The 21,824-nt window shown below is 46.9% G+C and overlaps 1 protein-coding gene and 1 long non-coding RNA gene across 3 annotated transcripts; one reads left to right on the top strand and one right to left on the bottom strand.

Annotated features, from left to right (window-relative positions):
* Window positions 1-833: 833 nt before the first annotated feature.
* Krt18 (keratin 18) lies at window positions 834-4,732 on the bottom strand. Its single transcript, XM_046436202.2, has 7 exons — window positions 4,249-4,732; window positions 3,497-3,579; window positions 3,050-3,206; window positions 2,278-2,442; window positions 2,067-2,192; window positions 1,395-1,618; window positions 834-1,022 (listed from the first exon to the last, which is right to left on the bottom strand). Exons 1-7 carry the CDS (start codon window positions 4,666-4,668, stop codon window positions 902-904), a joined length of 1,296 nt encoding a protein of 431 aa, XP_046292158.1. The 5' UTR covers window positions 4,669-4,732; the 3' UTR covers window positions 834-901.
* A 5,290-nt stretch (window positions 4,733-10,022) lies between these two features.
* LOC124087336 (uncharacterized) lies at window positions 10,023-21,229 on the top strand. 2 transcript variants are annotated; one of them, XR_006850034.2, is made up of 3 exons: window positions 10,023-10,118; window positions 17,827-18,130; window positions 18,414-21,229. It is a non-coding gene; the product is annotated as an uncharacterized LOC124087336 (long non-coding RNA). The 2 variants fall into 2 exon arrangements; XR_009225971.1 differs by having other exon boundaries at window positions 10,038-10,118; window positions 13,854-18,130.
* Window positions 21,230-21,824: the final 595 nt, after the last annotated feature.

Here is a 21,824-nt window from a genome sequence, read left to right as displayed (position 1 = left end):
CTGTCCCTCTGGAGTTGCCTGTTCTGGTGTTCTCTAGGTCTCAGGAGAACAGGCCTCAATGGTGCTGCCTTTAGTTTTCTCCACTAAAGACACCTCTATTCTTACTTTGTAAATACATTGCAATTCTTAGGTAAAAACCATCTTCTGCTATAGTTGAAGATTCATAAGGTCATCACACATTGTCTTCCCTCATCAGCCAACCCGTTGCCTCCTTCATCCCAGCCTGTAACACTTATCATCTTCTAATATGGTATATAATTTGCCTAGTTATTATCTTTATTGTTTTTTACCCATTTTCCATCACCAAAATATAAGTGCCGCAAGAACGGGGATTTTGTCTGTTATCGGCCTCTAGCACTATAAAAACTACATTCCCATCAAATGTAGCAGAGACTAGGGACCACAGGTTTGGGGACAAGAGTGAAGGTTGGGACTGGAGAATTCTGCGTGGGAAGCCCTGGGTGGTGGGCCAAGGATGCAGAGTGGCAGAGTAGGGGAAGGTCAGTTTGGTGCTCTGGCCCTGCCTCCTCCTCGCTCCTGGACCCTCTGTCTTTGGCCCCACTTCCTCCCCTGGCTCAGATTTCTGCTACTGAACAGCTACCAGTCAGAGGTCCTGTATCATCCTCAGGCCTCTTCAAGGGAAAGATTTCACAAGTCTGTGGTGTTTTCCCCCTGCTGAGGGCCATCTGCTCACATCTGCTGCTCCCTCTAGGTATTTTCAAGAACCCAGAACTCTTCTGCCTTACTTACTCATATAAAACCCCTGGGGTCAGAGGTGGGACTGTAGGATCAAGGCATTTGCCCTGCAAGAAAAAGCCAAGGAAGACTCAAAGTGATGTCTAATGATCTTGGAACTTTTATTTGGTCCCTTGCTCCTCGAGGGTTCCCTGCTCCTGCTGCTTCAGCGTCTCAGCACTTTGGTGTCATTGGTCTCAGACACTATTTTGCCATCCACGATCCTGCGGGTGGTGGTCTTTTGGATGGTTTGCATGGAGTTGCTGCTGTCCAGGGCATCATTGAGACTGTAACAGAAGACCAAACCCTGGTCATAAACAGCCCCCAGAGAAGATGGACAAGAAATGGCAGAGAAAAAAGTCTCCTGACCCTTAAATTTATGTCCCAATTTCCCTCAGTCACTGCCTCCAGAAAAGGCAAGGCCAAAAAACCCAAGGCCAAACTTTACTTTTACCCAAGGATAGCTAGGGGTAATACTTAGCCACCATTCTCTTCTCATGGGAGGAACCTTCTGTAACCACCATTCCCTTGAAGACTCAGGAACACCCCCAGACCAGCCCGTGCTCAGTGGAAACCAATGAACAGCTCTTTAGGGTTTCTAAAAACTCTAGATTTGGGGAGAATACCCCTGCTTCTGTAGTGGGGAGACCCCCACTCACTTGAAGTCTTCTCCGTCTTCTAACAGGCGGCGGTAAGTGGCGATCTCAGCCTCCAGCTTGACCTTGATATTCAGCAGGGCCTCATAGTCCTGGGCCTGGCGCTGCCCCTCTGCTCGTGTCTGGGCCAGTTCTGATTCCAGGTGCAGCAGGACCCCATTGAGCTGTTCCATCTGCATGGAGTAGCGGGCCTCCACTTCCCTCAGACTGTTCTCTAAGCTGGCCTTCTGCAGAGCACAGAAAGGAGGGGTGGGGTGCGTTGAATTCCAGGCTCCTCAGTCTTTACTCTCTGAAACTTTTTTTTTCTTTTCCAGTACTAGAGATTGAGCCCAGTGGTGCTACCTACCATTGAGCTACATTCCCAGCCCCTTTTTAAAAAGCATTTTTTTTTTTTTTTTGAGACAGGGTCTTGCTGGGTTGATGAGGCTGGCTTCCAACTTGTGATTCTCCTGCCTCTGCCTCCTGAATAGTTGGGATGACAGGTGCATGCCACTGCTCCTGGCCCTGAAACTTTTTTGAGGACTTACTGTTTGCTAAGCGCTAGGGTCGGGGGAAGTGGTGGGAAATGCAAAGAATAATGGTGCTGTAAGGAAACTCATGATGGGAAGGTTTGGGTTGAGGCAAAGTTGTGCCCAAGGCCAGAGGAGCTGGGACAGGTGATGAGAGGGTGCTCACCAGATTTCTCATGGAGTCCAGGTCAATTTCCAAGGACTGGACTGTGCGTCTCAGCTCAGTGAGTGTTGTCTCAGCAGCTCCAATCTCAGCTGTCTGCGAGGTGACCACTGTGGTGCTTTCCTCAATCTGCAGGGGGGTTAGAGTCATCAGGCCCCTCCTTCCCTGGGTGCCTCCCTCCACACCCTAGCAGCCAGCCCTTCCCACTGCATACCTGCTGGGACCAGTACTTGTCCAGCTCCTCTCGGTTCTTCTGAGCCAGCTCATCATACTGAGCCCGGATGTCTGCCATGATCTTGCTGAGGTCCTGAGATTTGGGGGCATCCACCTCCACAGTCAATCCAGAGTTGGCAATCTGGGCTTGAAGGCCTTTGACTTCCTAAATGAGACAGGGCTCAAGATCAGAGTTCTAACCAGGCCCTTCATCTGTGGTGGGCTCTTCTCAGAGGCATACTGGAGCAGTCGGAGAAGAGACAAGAGGGAGCTCAGGGCTTGTACTCTCCAAAATGACAGTTCTGGACTTCTGCTCCAAAAGGAACACCACCCACTCCCTGCCTGAGCTTGGCACTCACAGGTAGTTTGCTCTCTCTTCACTTCACCAGGTCCTTCCATCTCCCTTCTTCCAGAAACCTGCTACTTATACCTCTTCTAGAAAACCCTGTTGGTTCTGCCATCAGCCCTAGATCTCAGTGCTGGGGGCTTCTCTCTGTGTCCTCATCTCCTCTTGTTCACACCAGCTTGGCCTCATCACATTGTAATTCTGGTGAGCCACAGAGCACATGTGTTCTACTGGAACAGGCTGATTAAAGCTCAGGATGGTAGGATTTTGCCTGGAGCATTACAGGCAAGTGTTCTGCCACTGAGCTACATCCCCAGCCTGGAAGGCTGGTGGTTCTAAACTTCCCTAAAAGGCCTGCCCCATCTATTTCCCCCTCTCCACTGCCTAAGTCCCCCAGGTCCCTGGCCAGGACAGTGGCCCTGCTTGCCTCCTCATGGTTCTTCTTCATGAAGAGCAGCTCTTCCTTGAGAGTCTCAATTTCAGTCTCCAGCTGCAGCCGAGTGATATTGGTGTCATCAATGACCTTGCGGAGCCCATGGATATCACTCTCCACAGACTGGCGCATGGCCAGCTCTGTCTCGTACCTGCAGGTGTAGAGGTATTCAGAAGGGTCCCCCATCTCTGACCCAGAACTCACCTCCTGTGCCCATTGCGAACCAGCAATCAGAGTCAGAAATCAGATGGTAATCCCCTGGCACATGGTGGGGACGGTATTCAACAGGGTTACATAGGTGAATAGTTAAATGAGTAAACAGACCCTAACTCTCCACTCACACCTGAATAAGATCCCATGGAAAGCTTCAACCTAACTCAGCCCTGGAAACAGACCATTCTTAGCTCCATACCCCGCCCCCCACCAAACCCCCAGACTTACTTGACTCTAAAGTCATCAGCAGCAAGACGAGCATTGTCAATCTGCAGAACAATGCGGGCGTTGTCCACAGAATTTGCAAAGATCTAAGGGGATTGTGGACAGAGATTGCTCCATGTGGGGAAAGTCAATGATGGGTGGGCTGAGTGTGTGGAATGTTATGTGTTTCAGTGAAACCTTTCCAGTCCCAGGATTAGCTAGAGGCTTGCCCCACTTCCCTCCCTTTCCTGAACTCCCAAATCCCAGTACTCTGCCCCTCCTGCTGGACTGGCTGGCCTGCTAGAGGAAGTTCTCTCCCAGGCCCTCTCCTGGCATTTTTTCTCAGCGCACCTGCTCACCCCCTGCTCTGGGCCCCCCACCCCAGTATCGGCCCCTCCCACAGGTAGGCCTTCTGTTTGCTCCTGGATGACTCAGCCTTAGCCACATCCGCTTAACCCTCCAACTGTCCCCACTTAGCCAGAAGCCAGTGTCTAGGTCCACTTTATAGCTCTTCTCTCATCTTCCCCCACACTGTCCACTCTTGCAAAGCTCATGGCTGTCCCCTTCCCACTATCTCCTGGGGAGGAGGTCTCCATGTCTCCCCACTATCCTTGGGGTTTTAAGGCTAGGGGTGAGATGGATATTAAAAGGGTGGAAGGAGTCAATGCACCCTACTCCAGTAAAGTCCCTATATCTGGGGAGGGGGGAGGTAAGAAATAATGGATGGCCCGACATGGCCGGGAGTTGGGTCCCCTCCCTCCCTCCACGTCCTTTACCTGAGCCCGCAGCTCCTCGATGGTCTTGAAGTAATGCCCCCAGTCTCTGACCTGGGGTCCCTTCTTTTCCAGATGTTCTCGGATTTTGCTTTCCAGCCTCCGATTATCTGTCTCCAGGCTCCTCACTCTGTCCAGGTAGGAGGCCAGGCGATCGTTCAGGTCTTGCATGGTCTCTTTCTCGTTCTGGATGCCGCCCATTCCCGACAGACCCCCGGCCATCCCCGTCGCCGGGCTCCCGGACCCCCAGCCGCCCCGGAAACTGGAGGAGCGGGACACAGAGATCCGGGAGCCTGAGCCCCCAGCGCCTGCATAGACGCTGGCCGCGCTGCTGGCGGGCCGGACCCGGTGGCTGGGCGACCGGACCGACCCCAGGGACCGGTAGTTGGTGGAGAAGGTGGTGGAGTGGGTGGTGAAGCTCATGCTATCCGGTAGGAAGGCGAGAGACCAGGACTTAAGGTTCAGGCCGCAGACGGTGGCAGTCTGCGACCCAAGTTATATCACCGAGGCAGGGGGTGGGGACCTCCCCCAACAGGCCACGCCTCTGCCACCCGAGCCGCTGGTGCAGCCTGAGCCACAGGTGGACCGCGGCAGAGCTGTGCGCCCGAGGTTCCGGCCCTCCAGGGCCACCTCCACCCCCTCACCCTTAGCACAGCACTGCGAAGACCACACTTGCTGGCCAGAAAGGGGTGACTAATCAGGGTCCCAAAGGACAGCAGGTGTTTTTGGCCTTGAGGCTGTGGTTTCAGTCAGGAAATGACGTTTCTAGTACTCCCCTTCCCCAGGTAGAGTAGGGTGCTGATAGATTGAAAATTTGGGGGGTTCTGATGGTATGAGGTGGAGTGGAATGTGGGTCTCACTATGGATCCTCAAACTGCCTCCCAAGTTCCCTTCCTGCAGCGGGATGTTTGCAGGATCCTGGAACCGCAGGAATTCTGGGGAAGAAAAGCTTGGAGCTGGAGAAGAGGAAGAGAAACAGTCCGGAGCGAGCCTCAGATGTCCTGTTTTGCATTCACTGCAGCCTGCGCTTATCCACTTGCCCACTGTCCGCCGACCACACAAATGTATATTCGTAAATACAAGGGACAGTTTCCCTCACCGAATAGGTTCAGACTCCTAAAACAAACTCTTGTCTCTCAACCCCCTCTTGCATTTTCCCCTCTCCCAATTTACTCCTGGGACCCTTGGCCAGAGTGGAACACTTTGTGATTTAGACAGGGGACAGGTGACCACTTCCACACCCCAATACCAACATTCTTGAGTAAACATGCTTCAGAAGCACTTACAATTTGAATATTTATTAGGCACCTACTGTGCACCAGGCCCTGTTCTAGGAGCCTCTTATATTCAATGTAAGCATTGAATATAAGAGACCAAAATCCCTCCTGGGAATTGTAATAGGTCCCAAATGGTTTGGGGCCTGAGAGGACAGACAACACCTAGAAACATTCTAGCTGAGACTCTAGCCTGGTCACCAGTCCCCCTCCTTATTAGGACTTTTTTTTTTTTTTTCTTTTCCTGCCCCTCTTCATAATGCTTTCGGAATTTCAAGCTTGTCCCCACCCCCTGCTAAATGAACTGGGAGAATCTCCTAGGTTCAAGTCATCAGTGCCGGCAGCTCATTTTTCTGGCAGGACCTGGTTCTACACATTCGGTCTTGATCTTTGCTCTGGAGTGGACCTATTGATTCTTATCGAGCTGCCAGATGAACAGAGGCAGTGGGGACAGACAGGAGGGTAGGCGTGAGAAGGGAAGGGACCCTGGGAGGAGCCTGGCCAGTGGACCAGGCAAGTGGAGGTACAGGGTATGGCTCTGAATTGTTCCAGGCCTGCAGCCTTCTGGTGGGGAAAACCCCACAGTACTCAAGGGGAACTGGCCAGGGGAGGGTCAGGGCCTGGAAGACTGGGAGGCAAATGGGATTCAAAATAACATACAAACAATGCCCACTGGTTTTGCATGAAGACTTGTGGGATGTTACTGGTTCTAGCCTGCTTTCACCTTCACTCCCAGAGGGTTCTAGAATTGTCATTTTGTACAAGAATTATGCAATAAAGTGTTTAGATTAAAGGTGCCACGGACAGCCTTTTGCTGCTTTTAAACTTTAACTCTGAACTTCAGTTTCTTCACTGAATATAGTAAAGTCTGTCCAGTCTGTCTCTTTGTATGGCAATGGATATGAATGTTAATTATCATGCACTCACTCCTCGAACAAATACGAATTACGTACTGCAAAGCAAGTCTCCTACACACTGAAGAGGCAGAGGTAGAGTGTTGACTTTTTTTTTTTTTTTTGTACTGGGTATTTATTACCAGGGATTGAACCAGGGACATTTAACCACTGAGCCACATCCCCAGGACTTTTTATATTTTATTTTGAGACAGAGTCTCACTCAGTTGCTTAGAGCCCTCACTAAATTGCTGAGGCTGGCTTTGAATTTGTGATTCTCCTACCTCAGCCTCCTGAGCCTCTGGGTTACAGGCATGAGCCACCGCACTATTTTAAAGATGGCTCAAGGGATATGAGGTCTCTAAATCATGTAAGACTCCTGAGGGACTTTGAAGTCTATTAACAATGAAACAGATCCCAGAATTCTTATCCAGGCCCTTTTGCAGATCTCCTTCTAATCCTTGCCCCACCTCAGCTGCTTGGGGCCTTCTGGGGCCTATGAAGGCTCAGGCTGGGGCCCGGGGGTGGAGAGCTGCCAGTTGCACTTTATCTCCCATAGCTAACATCGATGACCACATTCCTGACCTCTTGCAGCATAGGGGGCAAATACCTACCACAGACATCCAGTGCCAGCCTGCCCTTTTCCACCACTTCCAGATTCCTTTGTGGTTCCAGCCTTTCACTTGGTCTGGTAGCTTCTGGGGGAGAAGGAGAGAGGGGCATGAGGGAGGAGTTCACCCCCGGGATTCCCAGCACTGGGGCTCTGGAGTGGGGGTAGAGGCAAGGTGTAGGGGGGAATAGGGTGGTCCTGAAACCAGCCCTGGGAGAGCAGAGGAGGAGGGCCCCTGGTGAGAAGTTTTCCTAACAAAGATGTGTAAAGAGCCTCAGCAGAGGGGGGTCCTGAAGAAAGGGAAATAGTTCTCCTCCCCCATCTGCCCTGCATTCCTGTGTCCTGCTGAGGGGGAGGGGAACCTGCAAGGCCGGTTTAACTCAGAGATGACTCTGATATGGTGGGTCCCTCCTGCCACCCCTCCTGTGTTCTCCCACCATGGGCTGCAGCTGACTCACTGGGAAAATTAGATGGTGGGGGATTAGAGGATTAGGGAGCATTATGAGGGTCTGATGTCCTTTAGCCCTGCTTTATCATCCAGGCTGGAAGTTTTCTTGTCCAGAGCTGAGGAGGGAGGTGTTTAGAATAGCAACTGAAGCAGGAGGGCGGGGATCTCTAGATGAAATAAGGAGGGACTGATTCCCATCCTCTTCAAGGACTGAGTGACACCAGTGTGTTGGAGAGAGGGGGCCACATTCAGTTGTACAATTAAGTGTGGTAAATAAATAAAAGGAGGGGTGAGCCGGGTGCAGTGGTGCATGCTTGTAATCCCGAGAGGCTCTCCGGCTCTCTGGAGGCTGAGACAGGAAGACTGTGAGTTCAAAGCCAGCCTCAACAATGGCGAGGCGCTGAGCAACTCAGAGAGACCCTGTCTCTAAATGAAATATGAAATAGGGCTGGGGATGTGGCTCAGCAGTCAAGTCTGGTGCCCCTGTGTTCAATCCCAGGTACCAAAAAAAAAAAGGGAAGGGGTGGTATTGTAGAGAGGGTTGGAGGAGTGAAAGCATGAGGGGGTCACCTATGAGGCTTCCCTCAGAGGAGGCCCTGGGAGCCTTGCTAAAGGGCATCCTGGAAAAGGTGCATAATGGGCTTGTGGGGGGAGCTCCATACATAGTTTAGGTTTAAATAATGAAAGAGATGTGCTAAGAGGTGGGGCAGGAACCAAAAAGTGCAGTTTAGCAGACTGAGGAAAGACAGGGAAGGGGGTAAAGAGGTAGGTAGAACTTTGGAGACAAAGGGTGAAGGGGTACAGCTGGGGTGTGGTGTGCAGGACCCAGTCTGAAGCTTAAACATGGGGAATTTCTCTCAGGCACCTTCTCTTGAAGGCCCTGGCACTATGTCCAGGCTAGAGTTGGAGCTGTGCTCTGAGGGTTTGGGGCAGGCAGGGTGCGAGGGTGGATGTGCTGACACATTTTAATTTGCTTCAGTTGGGATTGTACTCAAAAGGTTGCTCCCCAAGAATAAAAAGGAAAAGTCAGTGTCCAGAGCGCTTAGCTGCCCAGGATGCTGTAGGTGCTGAAACTTAGAGAGAATTCTAGAAACCTCCTCATCTCCCAGTCCATCCTTCTCTAGCAAAGCCACCTCTTCCCACTAAGAGATGGCCTTACCTGTTTTCATATCCTCTCTGGTGTTCCTGGTCTCTCCTCAAGTATAATTCCAATACCCCAATGCCATCCCCATTACCGCACTGGACTCTGCCCAGAGAAAGGTGGCACCCAGGGGTGAACATAGCACTTGGTATCAAAAGATCTGGATTCCCACGGCTAGCTGCATGATCTTGAATAACTTGTATTAGCCTTCATCTCCTTGTCTGGAGGGTAAGGATTATAGCAATATCTGCTTCTGAGAAACTGATGTGACTCCATTTTTGAGAAACCAGCTTCTACCTCAAGGTCTGTCCTAAGGAAGGGGGCGTGACCCTTGTCCTGGGAAAAACCTACAGAATCTTTCTAGGCACATACCCACCCTGCTGAGTTGTTTGTCTGCAAATAATAGGAGCGATCTGTGGTGCCAGGTGTCCCTGACTCAGTTAGGCTAGGTGAGGACTCATAGCAACCTTCTAGCAACCTCCAATCAGCATGAAACAGGGAAAATACCTGGGATGCCAGATGACCCCAGTAGTTTATGGTGGTTGATAACATGTTGGGAAACCATGTAGTTTAGCACGTACACCCCTCGTGGCTTAAACCTCTTGTACTAACCAATCACCCCTACCCAACTTGTTCCGCCAGTGAATGTGCTAATCAATGTTGTTGTTTGACTTTCCTGCGGTATGGAATTATTTGCTGTGTGATGTTGTGACACATAGAGTATCCCCCAAAACCTATAAAATCTCACTGAACAAAGGTCCAGGACTCACTCCCTGGGACCGCTGCGTCGAGACTGGTTGTGAGTCCAGGCTCGAGCTTACAATAAAGACTCTTGTGTGATTGCATTGGATTCGGCTCCTGGAGGTCTATTTGGATCCCACAAATTTGGCATTACACTTCAGGGGTTTCCATAGAGCTAGTAGTGCACATCTGTAATCCTAGCAGTTTGGGAGGCTGAGGCAGGAGGATTTCGAGTTCAAAGCCAGCCTCAGCAACTTAGTGAGGCCCTAAGCAACTCAGTGAGACCCTGTCTCTAAATAAAATATTTTTAAAAAGGGCTGGAGATGTGGCTCAGTGGTTAAGTGTCCTGGTTCAATCCCTGGTACCCCCCCCCCAAAAAAAAAAAAAGTTTCTGTGGGAATCAAATGAGACAATCTGCTGGAAGACCTTTGGGACAATTGAAAAGCTAGTAGTCTCCTCTCTTATCTGGTTTGCCTCTACCTTCTGCTTCTCTTCCTAGCCTCCTGGTTCCTTTTGCTTCCTTCTCATTGCTATTTCTTTCCTTTCAGCCTGGGCCTAGGGCAGTCTCTGGAAAAGGGGGGGGAGGGGCGGTGTGTGGAAGAGAAATGGAAGAGTGGGCGGAGAACTGATTTCAAAATCATCTAGGCTATCAGCCATGACTCACATCTCTCCCTATCTTCGCTTCAGCTGACCTGCCAGAAGTGCCCCAGGGTGGGGGACTGTGCTGTGAGCAGCTGGGACAGCAAAGCGTTTAGAGCCTCCAGCAGTAAGTACAGCCTGGGAGCCTTTTTACAAATTGGGAAGAAGCAGCTTCTGTGCTGTGTCCTTGGCCAGGGGTCCTGCCAGAATGCCCTGCACAGCTATAGGCAGGAGTCCCCTCTGGAACCACCCATTGAAAGAATATGGGTGCAAACCCCATGTGTGTTGGGGTGGGGAAGGGAAGGACAAGGATCAGAGAATAGAAGTGACAGTCTGCACCAGGGGGGTTGGGGCAAGAAAAGAGAAAAGGGCCTCAGACCCTGGTCAGCTCCTAGGAAGAGATCAGGAGGGCTAATTGTCACAAAACCCAGGGAGGATGACTTTCATGGAGGGGCAGTCCACAGGGTCCGATGAACAAAGTGATGAAGGACATGGATGATGACATGGATGATGAGGGCAGGCAGACACTTGCAGCAGAAGGATAGAGCCGGGAGGAGGGTGGCAGAGGACTGAGGAGGACGAGGCAGTGAGTGCCCACATAGGGTAGGAGTTTGCACTGCACTTTCAAGAAGTGTGTCAAGAAGGAAAGGAGAAAACAGGAGGACATCTCATTGTAGTGGCGGAGAGGGGATGGCGGTTTCCTTAAGCTAGGATGGGACCATGTAGTCAGGCAGGTGGCAGTTACCTCAGCAATGATGACAGTGTAGTTGCTGCTATGCTGGACGGAGTCCAGAGAACTAGGGACACCGGTAGCAGTAATCACTATCTAGCCCAAGAATCTTGGGGAAGTGACATTGAAGCTGAATCTTGAAAAGTGATAGTACTAGTAGGTGGCAGAGCTGGGATTTGACACGTGGAACCTCTACATGTTCCTGCCTCTCCTCCAATCTCAAGAATAGGCCTGACGCTGGGGTGCCTGTGGCAAGCTGTGTGATCCACCCACAATGCATAAAAGGATGTGTGAATAATTTTGAGATCCCACTGAAGGTCACACAGTGTGGTTTTATGATGAGACAACCACATAAGAAATACTCTGTATCCTAAGGGAGGGAGGGGAAATGGTGGGCTTCCCTGAGGTGAGAGAGCAAGAGTCTGAACTTCAAACACTGTTGAAGTGGCTCACACTGGGGCAGGCAGGTGAGGAAATGAAGGAAATTAAAAGATCTCAGTTGAAAAGGAGGAGTACTAGCACTCATGGGGGCTCATGTGACTTTTGTCAGCCAGGGGTAGTTGTGCATGCATCTAGTTCTAGCTACTTGGGAGGCTGAGACAGGAGGATCTCTTGAGCTAGAAGTTCAAGGCCAGACTGGGCAACATAGCAGATCATCTCCAAACAAACAAATGAACAAACAAAGCAGCTGTGGAATATTAAGGAGGGATTATCAGAGGAATTTGGGGTCAGAACCGTCATTCAAGAGGGGGCTGAGCTGGGGACGGTTGTGCAGACCTGTAATCCCAGTGGCCTGGGAGGCTGAGGCTGGAGGATTCAAAGCTAACCTCAGCAAAAGTGAGGAGCTAAGTAACTCAGTAAAACTGTCTCTAAATAAACTACAAAATAGGGTTGGGGATGTGACTCAATGGTCGAGTGCCTCTGAGTTCAATCTCCAGACCCCCAAAAAAAGAGGGGGCTAAAGGCCCTGAAAACCATGGAGTTAAGGATCTTAAAGAAAAGAGAGGATGGGAAAAGCATAGACTTTGGAGTCAGACAAAGTTTGAAGCCTAGTTTGTTTACTTGTTGAGTGACCTTGATCAAGTTGGGTACCAAGTTAGTGAGTCTTGTCTGTTTTGCAGGGCACATGATAGGGCCCAGGTACAGCAGGTGCTTTTCAAGGGTACTCCTCTGCCCACTTCTTCTGGAAGAATCACCAACCTGGAGGTTGAAGTCCTTTAATTTGTTTCCATTCCTTGGTGAGCTGGGAATACAAAGACAAATAAAAATAGACAATAATAGCTGGACCCAGTTGTACATGCTTGTAATTTCAGGTACTGAGGAGGCTGAGGCAGGAGGATATCAAGTTTGATGCCAGCTTTAGTCACTTAGTAAGACCCCATCTCAAAATTTTAAAAAGTAAATAACTTTTTTGAGATCCCATTGAAGGTCACACAGTGTGGCTTTATGATGAGACAACCTGGTCTGATTCTGGTGGCTGAGGCAAGAGGATTGCAAGTTCAAGTCCTGCCTTGACAACTTAGTGACACCTGTTGCAAAATTAATGAGTGGTGCATGTCTGTAATTCCAGGGGTTTGGGAGGTTGAGAAAGAAGGATCACAAGTTCAATGTCAGCCTCAGCGATTTAGTGAGACCCTATCTCAAAATAAAAAAATGAAAAGCACTGGGGGTGTAGCTCAGTGGTAGGTACCCCTGAGTTCAATCCCCAATGCCAGGGAATGGGAGAGACAATAATAAAGGAGATTATTAGTGGGGAAAGATAATTGCATAAACAAAATACAGTATGATTGGTTCTATGAAAAGATGCAACATACTGTCAGAGGATAGAGTAACTCTTTTAATTTACTATTTGTAGGGCACCTGCTATATGCCAGGTATATTCTAGACTCTGGGGATACAGCAAAGAATAACCAGGATGGAGTTGCTGCTCTTATGAAGTTTTCATTCCAGGTGCTGAAGAATGGGGGTCACGGAGGTGAACTCATGGAGGAGGAATGCTTGTGCAGGGCTTAAAATAAATGATAGCACTAGGCATGGTGGCACATTCCTGTAATCCCAGTGGCTCCGGAGGCTGAGACTGGAGGATCACAGGTTCAAGGTCAGCTTTAGTAATTTAGTGAGGCCTTAAGCAACTGAGCAAGAACCTTTATCAAAATAAAACATAAAAAGGGCTGGGGATATTGTTAGGTGGTTAAGTGTTGGGTTCAATCCTGGGTACAAAAAAAAAAAAAGTAGGAACTTTCTGGAGAGACACAGGGATTAAGAGGAATACTTTCCAGATAGAATGACCACTGGCACTGTGACATGGTATAGCACCCAACAGCATACGAACTCTTCTGTTTCAGATCTGTATGTCTTACTGGTCACTAGATTTTATTATCCCTAATCTTATTCATATAACTCTTTAACCTATGATCTTCCCACATCTGTTATTATTTTTTGCTTTAAAAATTTTTAGATTTATTGACGTGTAATTTGCATGCAGATCATTCACTCTTTTTAGGTATACAGTTCAGTGGGATTTGACAAATGAATTCAGTTGTGGAACTGCTACTATGATCAAAACACAGTTCATTTCATCACCTTGATGTGTTTTGACACGTTCCTTCAGAGTCAGTCTCTCACCCCCTGCCTTCAGCTCTGGCCATTCCTGATCTGTTCGCTGTTCCTGTAGTTTTTCCTTTTCCATATTATCTTATAATTTGAATCATTTGGTGTGTAGCTTTTTTTTTCTCTGACTCCCTTAGCTTAGCATAATGTTTTGGGGATTCAACCTATGTTGTTGCAGGTATCACTAGTCACCCCCCACCCCTTTAAAAATTGTCCTCTATTGTCCATTTTAGGAAGTTATTCTAGTTTATTCATTTACCACTAGATGGATAATTGTGTTCTTCTAAATTTGTAGTTGTCATGAATAAAGCTGCTTGTCTTTGTGTGAATATATGTTCTCATTTGGATAAAAAGCCCAGGAATAGTTTGCTGGGTTGCACAATAAGGGTATGTTTACAAGAAACTGCCAAACTATTTTTTTTTTCTTTCTTTCTTTTCTCTTTTGGTACTTGGTATTAAACCCAGAGGCACTTTACCACTGAGCCATAACCCTGGACCTTTTATTTTTTTATTTTGAAACAGAGTCTCACTAAATTGTTGAGGCTGGCCTAGAATTTGTGATCCTCCTGCCTCAGTCTCCTGAGTCTGGGATTACAGGTGTGGGCCAGGATCACCCAGGTATTATTTCTTCTTCTCCTTCTCCTTCTCCTCCTCCTCCTCCCCCTCCTCCTCCTCCTCCTCCTCCTCCTCCTTCTTCCTAGGGATTTAACCACTGAGCCATAATCCCCAGCCTTTTTTCTTTTATTTTTTATTTTAAGACAGGGTCTTGCCAAGCTACTTAAGGCCTCCCTAAATGACTGAGGCTGACCTCAAATTTGAGATCTTCCTGCTTCAGCTTCCCAAACTGCTGGGATTACAGGTGTGCACCACCACACCTGGCATACTACAGCCTTTTCAATGAATTTATCCTTGTATCTCAGTTCAAATATTGCTTCCTCAGGAAGTTTATCTAATGCCTTCAAGTTAATGTACTCTCATAGGATCATGTTTCATTAAAAGTTATTTATATGGGCTGGGGATGTGGCTCAAGCGGTAGCACGCCCGCCTGGCATGTGTGCCGCCCAGGTTCGATCCTCAGCACCTTAGGGGGATCAGAGCTGCTTTGGGACCCTAACCAGGTCCCAGATTTTTGACCCAACTTACTGAGGCCATCACCAAATATACAAATTTAATGTCAGCAGCCCTAATGGCAGGCTCCTTCCACACTTTATCTGTGGATCTGCACCTGACAACCACAAGAAACTCAGACGATTAAAGAAGGGTCTTGAGTCTCCTCAACAGTTACTTTTAGATAAGGTTTTCTTCAACTGGGAGGATAAAACCAAAAAGAAAAGAAGAAGACAACTTAAAATTAAATACCAGCTCTTGGCCTCTACAATTCAGGGCCAAAAACCAGGACCCTGTCTTCAATGTAGACAGCATGGACACTGGGCAAGAGCCTGCCCTAACCTGAGGCTTCCCACCGAGCCCTGACCCAAGTGTGAGCAATGGAGATACTGAAAGGTTGACTGTCCTCAAGGAAAACACCCCTCCTCTCATGTGCAGCCAGTTTCTTAGGTCCCCTAATACATCAAAGAGCCTCAAATTACAGAAATAATAAATAGTCAAACAGCAGATAAATATTCTACTTCTAAAGAGATTTTAAAGACACAAGAAGCCAACAGGCCCAAAAGTATTCAACTCCTCCCAGCCTACAACACAAAAGAAGGACTTCAAAACTCTCCCTCTCTCTCTCTCTTTGTCATCCTTTCATGCTGCTAAACTGAAACAATTAACAGAAAAATTCTCTCATGTTGCTGAACTGAAATTATTAATAGCTATATCATTTTTTCCTGGGATTCTTATTTTTACAATTCTATATTTTGAGTTCATAATTTTCATCCTATGCACCTAAATTATAATTTCTGATCAGACCTGTTTTATAGAGGCCAATTTACAAAAATTGACTCTTAATCTAATAAATTTCAAAAGTTGTAAGGCCTTTACTTGTTGTTCTATGCTGACTTGTCCATGTGTGTCAGAACCAACATATAGAGAGCTCATAAACTAAAATTAAAAAATGGATCCAAATACCTTTGATTTATATGATTTAAAGGTTCAATGTAAGTTGGGTAGACAAACAAAAGTAAAGATATCTTTAAAATTACTTAACCCAAGTCTCTCTAGGTGGTCAACAACTAATGAAATGTTAACATCTATAAAATGTCTAATATCTATTGTTTCTAAGACTTCTCTTCAACAAGGGAAAAATGACTTATACTATTTAATACACTTGTCTGATATCTTTTTTTTTTACAGTAAGTAAGTAAATTAAGCTTAACATGTAAGAGATTTGACATGTATGGAAGTACTTATAAATGTGTTTGTTAGAGACATCTGATTAATCTACAAAGTTAATATGCTAACTATTAAATATAACATCAAGTACTCTTAGCTCCTTAAAGTCCATACAGTAACATTATTGGTGTTTTCATAGATTGGTAAATGAAAAAGGGGATTAAAAAATGCTCTGTGTCATTACTTAAAATAAGATTACTAAAAATTTAAAGTGCCAAACAGGTGTAATTCTATATACTTGAACATTGTGTTTTCATGAAATGGTAAACAGATGTAATTCTATATACAAAGGTTTATAGAAGATTTCTATATACAAAGGCCCAAAAGCTTTCAAGTGTGTTTCAATTAGACTATTATAAATAACAAAATATTCCTTCTCATTAAAATGAAGTAATTTATCTAGATTCAGAAATTTATAAGAATTGTTTCAAAATGTAAACATAAAAGGGGGTTAATAGAAAAGAGAAATTAGAATTTCTAGGTACGAAAACTAAAACAAGAGAGTTTAATTGAGAAAGAACGTCTATGTAAAGAATTGGCAAATTTCAAGAAGCTTAATTATTTTTTTGTGTGGAATAATCAGTCAAAGATATTCAAAGTTTTTCTCTAAGGTAAAAATGTTAATGTAATGATGTAAAACAGAGTTTAATCCAAGTGTTAAAGTAACAAGAATTTCTTGAAACATTAATTTTACTCTTAACATTGTGGCTATTAAGTTTTTTCTTTTCTTTTTTTTTGAAACCGGGGATTGAATTTAGGGGCACTTGACCACTGAGCCACATCCCCAGCCCAATTTTATATTTTATTTAGAGACAGAGTCTCACTGAGTTGCTTAGCCTATTGCTGAGACTGGCTTTGAACTCACGATTCTACTGTCTCAGCCTCCCAAGCCACTGGGATTACAGGTGAGCGCCACTGCACCTGGCTGCTATTAACGTTTATTCTGTAGAACAACTAATCTTAGAAAGATTAAAGTTTATAGGACTGTGGTTAAACAACAGCTGTTATTTTGGAGTATTATACTATGTTACAAAGTCTAGGTTTTTCTTTAAGAGCTAAACTTGATTAATATAATGACATCAATATGATTATGGTACTAATATATTAAATTTATTCATTTCTTCCAGGTATACAAGTCTTTAAGGTAAAAAGGTTAAAAACAAAAACAAAAGCATTTTATTGAACTGGTATTCTCCAAACTAAGGTTATCTGATAGACTTATAAGGATAACAATTTTATTGAAGATTTATTTATGTCATTTAATGTTTTATGACTAGATCTGTTATCAATAAGATTTATAAAGTTTGGTGTTACCTTTTACATTGGAATAAAATTTAAATGTATTTTTAAGTTAACGAGAGGCTAATCTGTTTAAAGGTTAATACTGTAAAACACAGAAACATTTTGCTACTTTTCCACAAAAAAGGTTAAAACTCTCTCAACCTTTCTTTAATTCATGTTTTAAATGTAATGTCATATTGTTAGCTGACATTCATGTGGACTCAGGAAACAATATATGTAAACTTTATAAAATGATATTTAAGGAAGAGACAAAAATCACCTTCACAACTAAAACACTTTACCTAAAATTCATCAAGAGCCTCATCCTAAGATAAGGCCCTGCCTCCCATCTTACTACATGTTAAATGGCTCAAAAACAGGTCAAACTTCAACTCATTTAAATTTATGTCCAAAAGAGTAATGTTTATTGTAAAGATTACTGTAATTTGAATTAGTTATGATATATAAGGCAGCCAAAATTAAACATAGCTGTTACATAAACTAGACATTTTTACTCTTGTTAATTTCATTTTGTATTTTCTTTGTAAACTTTATGGCTATTGCTTATTAATGTTTTACAGACTGTGGGCCCTTAAGAAGCCCCTACAAATCTCTCCATTCAAACTTATATATGGGCATCCAATGATGCCACCCACTATACGATCCCAGGCCCCAACTATTCCACCATACCTTTTAACCCCACAATCAAAGTCTACCATTCCATCAGCTTTGGGACGGTTCCTCACAATGGCAACCCCACACTTTGTAGAGACCCTCCTAAATTGTGCACTAGATAAATGGATGACTTTAACAGTCATATTATTCAATGTCAGAGACTGTTGCTTAACCACCCTCCATTCACCTTTGTCCCCCCAAGGGCCCTTAACCCCACCTCCCAGATGCTAGAAGATGATCCCTATGAGCCCCTCCACCGACTGTGAGGATATACTTGACCAGGTGAGCTCAGGAAGGCCTGACTTGACCGATGTTCCTTTGGCTGAGGCTGAAGCCATCCTGTTCACAGATGGCAGCAGCCAAGTCATAGATGGGGCTCAGAAGGCTGGAGCCATGGTCACAATGGAAACAGAAATCATTTGGGCTCAAATACTCCCCAAAGGAACTTCAACCTGGACACAGCAGGGGAAGCTTATTGGCCTTATACAGGCTTGAAGGTGCGGAAGGTAAGAAAGTAAACATTTACACAGACAATAGATATGCACATATGAATGGAGCCACCTACAGGGAGGGAGGTTGCTAACTGCTGAGGAAAAGCCCATAAAAATAATAGCACACACCAGACTAGGAAAGCCATTAACTTACCAAACTCAAACAAAAGCTCTCTGGCGACTCTTCCTCTTCCTCTCTCACCAGCCTGTGGAACCCTATCCTTACTTGGGTCTTACCCCTCCTGGGACCCCTCACTGCCATTTTTTTGCCTGGTTTTTGTTACCATGTGTTTTTAAGTATTAACCATTATGGAAACCATCATGGCAAGGATCAAACCTTCACCAACCGAAGAGTCAATCAGATGCTCCTGGGAAGACATGTTCCCGCCAGAAGAAACGCCCTTCTAGGACCTGCTTCTGCCCCTGTCTTCACCCCCATTCAGCAGGAAGCAGCTACAAGAAGAGTGACCTTCGCTCACCAGCTCCCCGCCCCCCTCCTGCCTCAGAGCCTCTTATCCAAACCAAAAGGGAGGAATGTTAACATCCTCAGAATCTGAGGTGATGCCTGGCTTCTTGCTTTGGAGATGGAGTGATGTTGCCCAGACAGGGAGTGTGAGAGAATGTGAGGCCTGGAGGGTGGCATTAGATGATGACTTCAGTTTGGAGCCTGTATTGGTTTAGATGTGGCATCCCCCAAAAGCTCACGTGTGAGACAATGCAAGAAGGTTTGGAGGAGAAATGATTGGGTCATAGCCTTAACCTAATCAGTGAATTAATCCCTGATGGGACTGACTGAGTGGTAACTGGAATGAAGATGAAAGGAAGGAAGGAAGGGAAAGGAAAGAAAAGAAAAAAAAAATGGGTCTGTGGCGTCCATGAGAGTTGGATTTTGACCTGGGAGCCATCATCCCTAAGAGTGGATGGGATTGCCTAGAAGGGGAGGTGGAGACAGATTCCAATATTCAAGCTGAGACTCCTAATCTGGGCCTTGTGAGTGGATTTCCCTGAGTCCATGTGCCCCTTGAATTGTACAGGAGAAGCTAGGCAGTATGGGGTTGTCTTTAAGAGTCTCAAAGGGATATATGACCCACCAAAATTAAGGACTATGGATATAAGCACCAGGTATGTATAAAAAGATTCAATGAAGAAGAGTGAGTAGGAAGGGGTGACCAGAGAAATGGTAAGAAACTCAGGAGATGTCAGGAGACTAAGGTTGGGTAACTTAGCTAGACCCTGACTCAAAATTAGGACTGGGGATATAGCTTGGGAGTAGAGTGACCCTGGGTTCAATCCCTAGTACCACCACCAACAAGGTTTTCCTGAGTTGCTTAGGGCCTTGCCTTTACTGAGGCTGGCTTTGAACTCTTGATCTTCCTGCCTGAGCCTCCCAAGCCGCTGGAATTATAGGTGTGCGCCAATGAACCCAGCTACCCTTCCTTCGTTTTAAGGAAGAAGTGTTTTGAACATGGATGTAAGTAGAAGAGAAAAATCCTGCCTGGATATGGGTGGGAGGAGCACAATAAGAGAGAGAAGACATTGACAGGCAGGCTCTCAGAAGCGGGATTCAGCACAGGTGGAGGGCCTGTGCCTGGGCAGAGGGAGCGCCACCTCCACCCCAAGAAAGAAGCAAGGGCGGCAGCGGAGATGCGTAATAGGCAGAAGACATTATTAAGGATGTGGTGGCAGCAAAGGGGCCCCTCCAGGCACCAGGAGTTTATGACTGTGGTGACTAGCAAAGAGAAGGAGCAAGGTGCGTCAGTTCTCATTCCCATTGTTCTGGGCTCTTCTGTTATGAAGCTTTTACTGTCTTTCTCTAGCTGGGGACACGCTCATCCAGGAAGCCTTCCCTGACTGATACCGCCACTTGACCCTCTTCCCAGAAGCTGGCTCAGTTCCCCACTCCTCCTTTCCTCCAGCCCTGAGGCCAAGAGCTCCCTGGGTTTGTCTGTCTCTGGTCTCTGTTGAGAAGGCACACAGAAGCAAGAACTCAGGTGTCTATAAAGTGGGTGACTTCACCCTCAGGACTGTCCCTCCCCAGTTCTCAGGTCTGGCTCTGCCCACAAGGGGGTGCTAGGTCAGAACAGGCCTGGCTGGCATGGCCTGGGCAGCAGGCCCAGGTGGCAGGCTGGCAGGGCACTCATGGCTCTGCCCCTGGCCCGGACCTTTGCTCCCAGTCCTAATGGCACTGGCCTTGGTTACCATGGCTGCATTTAGTTTGGGATAAACAGAGCTCTTCCTCCTCCCGTCCAGTTTACTGACACCCAACTGTCTCCCCAGGGAATAGGCTGGAATTTTAAGTGTCTGCTCACTCCCTAGGGGAGGCCCAAGGACGATGAGTCACTGGATTTTGGCCCCTTTCGGCCCCCTCACTGTTCTCTGGCTTTCTCTGAGGTTCCCTCCCGCCCCACCTCTGTCCAGCAGGAGTCGGGGAGGGGTGGAGGCTGGCGCTGGGACTCACCTGGGGTTATTAGTGGCTGGGTGGAAGGGAGGAACCTTCCTGTCCTATTTCCTGAGGCCAGCAGCAATCCTCTGGATCTTGGAAGAGAGTAACAAGTTTTTTTCTTCCTTTATCTCCTGCATCCTTGGGGTCCAGGGTGAGGGAGAGGAAAAGATAGGAATGCAGGGGAGAAGAGATAGAGATCAGAGTAGAAAAAAGGACTCATCTGATTAGAATTGACTTTGAAAAACTTTTCATTCATTCATTTATTGAATCAAAGAAGTTCTTGAACTTGGGTGCTGAGGGAAGAAGGAACACTGTTAAAGACATGACCCTGCTTTTGAAGACGCTGCCTTCATACTGGAGGGCCTTGGACTCAGAATCTGGTGCCCTGCTTTGAATCCTGATCCACACTAGTTACTCCTCTGAGCCTTGTGTCTCCTTACCTGTACATAAGGATAATACTACTGAACTCTTAAGGCCATTGTGAGGGTCAAATATGAAAGAATATCTCATTAACAGTCTCCAGGCTCAATATATATCAGGTTTACAGAAAGGGAGGGGAGTTCGGACAAGCCCACAGGAAAGTGGAACCCAGCCCAGGGGTGTGACAAAGGCCAGTTCTTGGGGTCTCTGTGGGAGCGGCCACTTACTGCAGAAATGACTGGGGCAGGATTCATGGGGGAGGTGCCTGCTGTGTGACTTTCATTCAGTAAATGTTTGAGGACTGAATGAGGTGTGCTGGAGCCAGGGCCCAAGGGAGGGATAAGGTTTCAGCAGGCACAGGTGAGGAGGAGGTGCCACCGGAGGGAAGGACATAGCTCCAGGGGAGGGGGAGGGCAGCTGGTGCCAGGTGGGGAAGACTCAGCCTCAGCCGACAGATGAGAAATCTGACCTTTATTCAGAAGGGACGGGAAGCTTGTTGCTGGGGAATGACAGGATCAAAGCAGCATTTGTAGAAGATCTGCCTGGCTGGGCATGAGGCAGGAGAGGACATCTTGGAGCAAATGGGGGAGGTGAGGGAGGAAAGGGATACACAGGCCGGGCAGAGGGAGAGTGTGTACGTGTCTGGAAGGTGCAAGGCAGGTGATGATGTCATCCCTGCCCCTGCAGGGGGGCTGCTTCACATTAGCAAGCTCTAGGGTAGGTGCCAGGTTTCACCTGCCTGTGAGGAGGAACAGGCCTCTTGGCAGAGGTGTGGGGAATTTCTCAGGGACACAGAGACCAAGGGAACAGTGCCAGGGCCCAGCTCAGAGTAAAAGGATGGGTGGA

This window comes from Marmota monax, unplaced genomic scaffold (genome assembly GCF_021218885.2).
Source record: "Marmota monax isolate L192 unplaced genomic scaffold, Marmota_monax_Labrador192_F-V1.1 WCK01_AAM20220418_F8-fsc00012, whole genome shotgun sequence".
Classification (NCBI taxonomy): domain Eukaryota; kingdom Metazoa; phylum Chordata; class Mammalia; order Rodentia; family Sciuridae; genus Marmota; species Marmota monax.
Note: the sequence above shows the minus strand (reverse complement) of the source record. Positions and strands in the feature narration are given on the sequence as shown.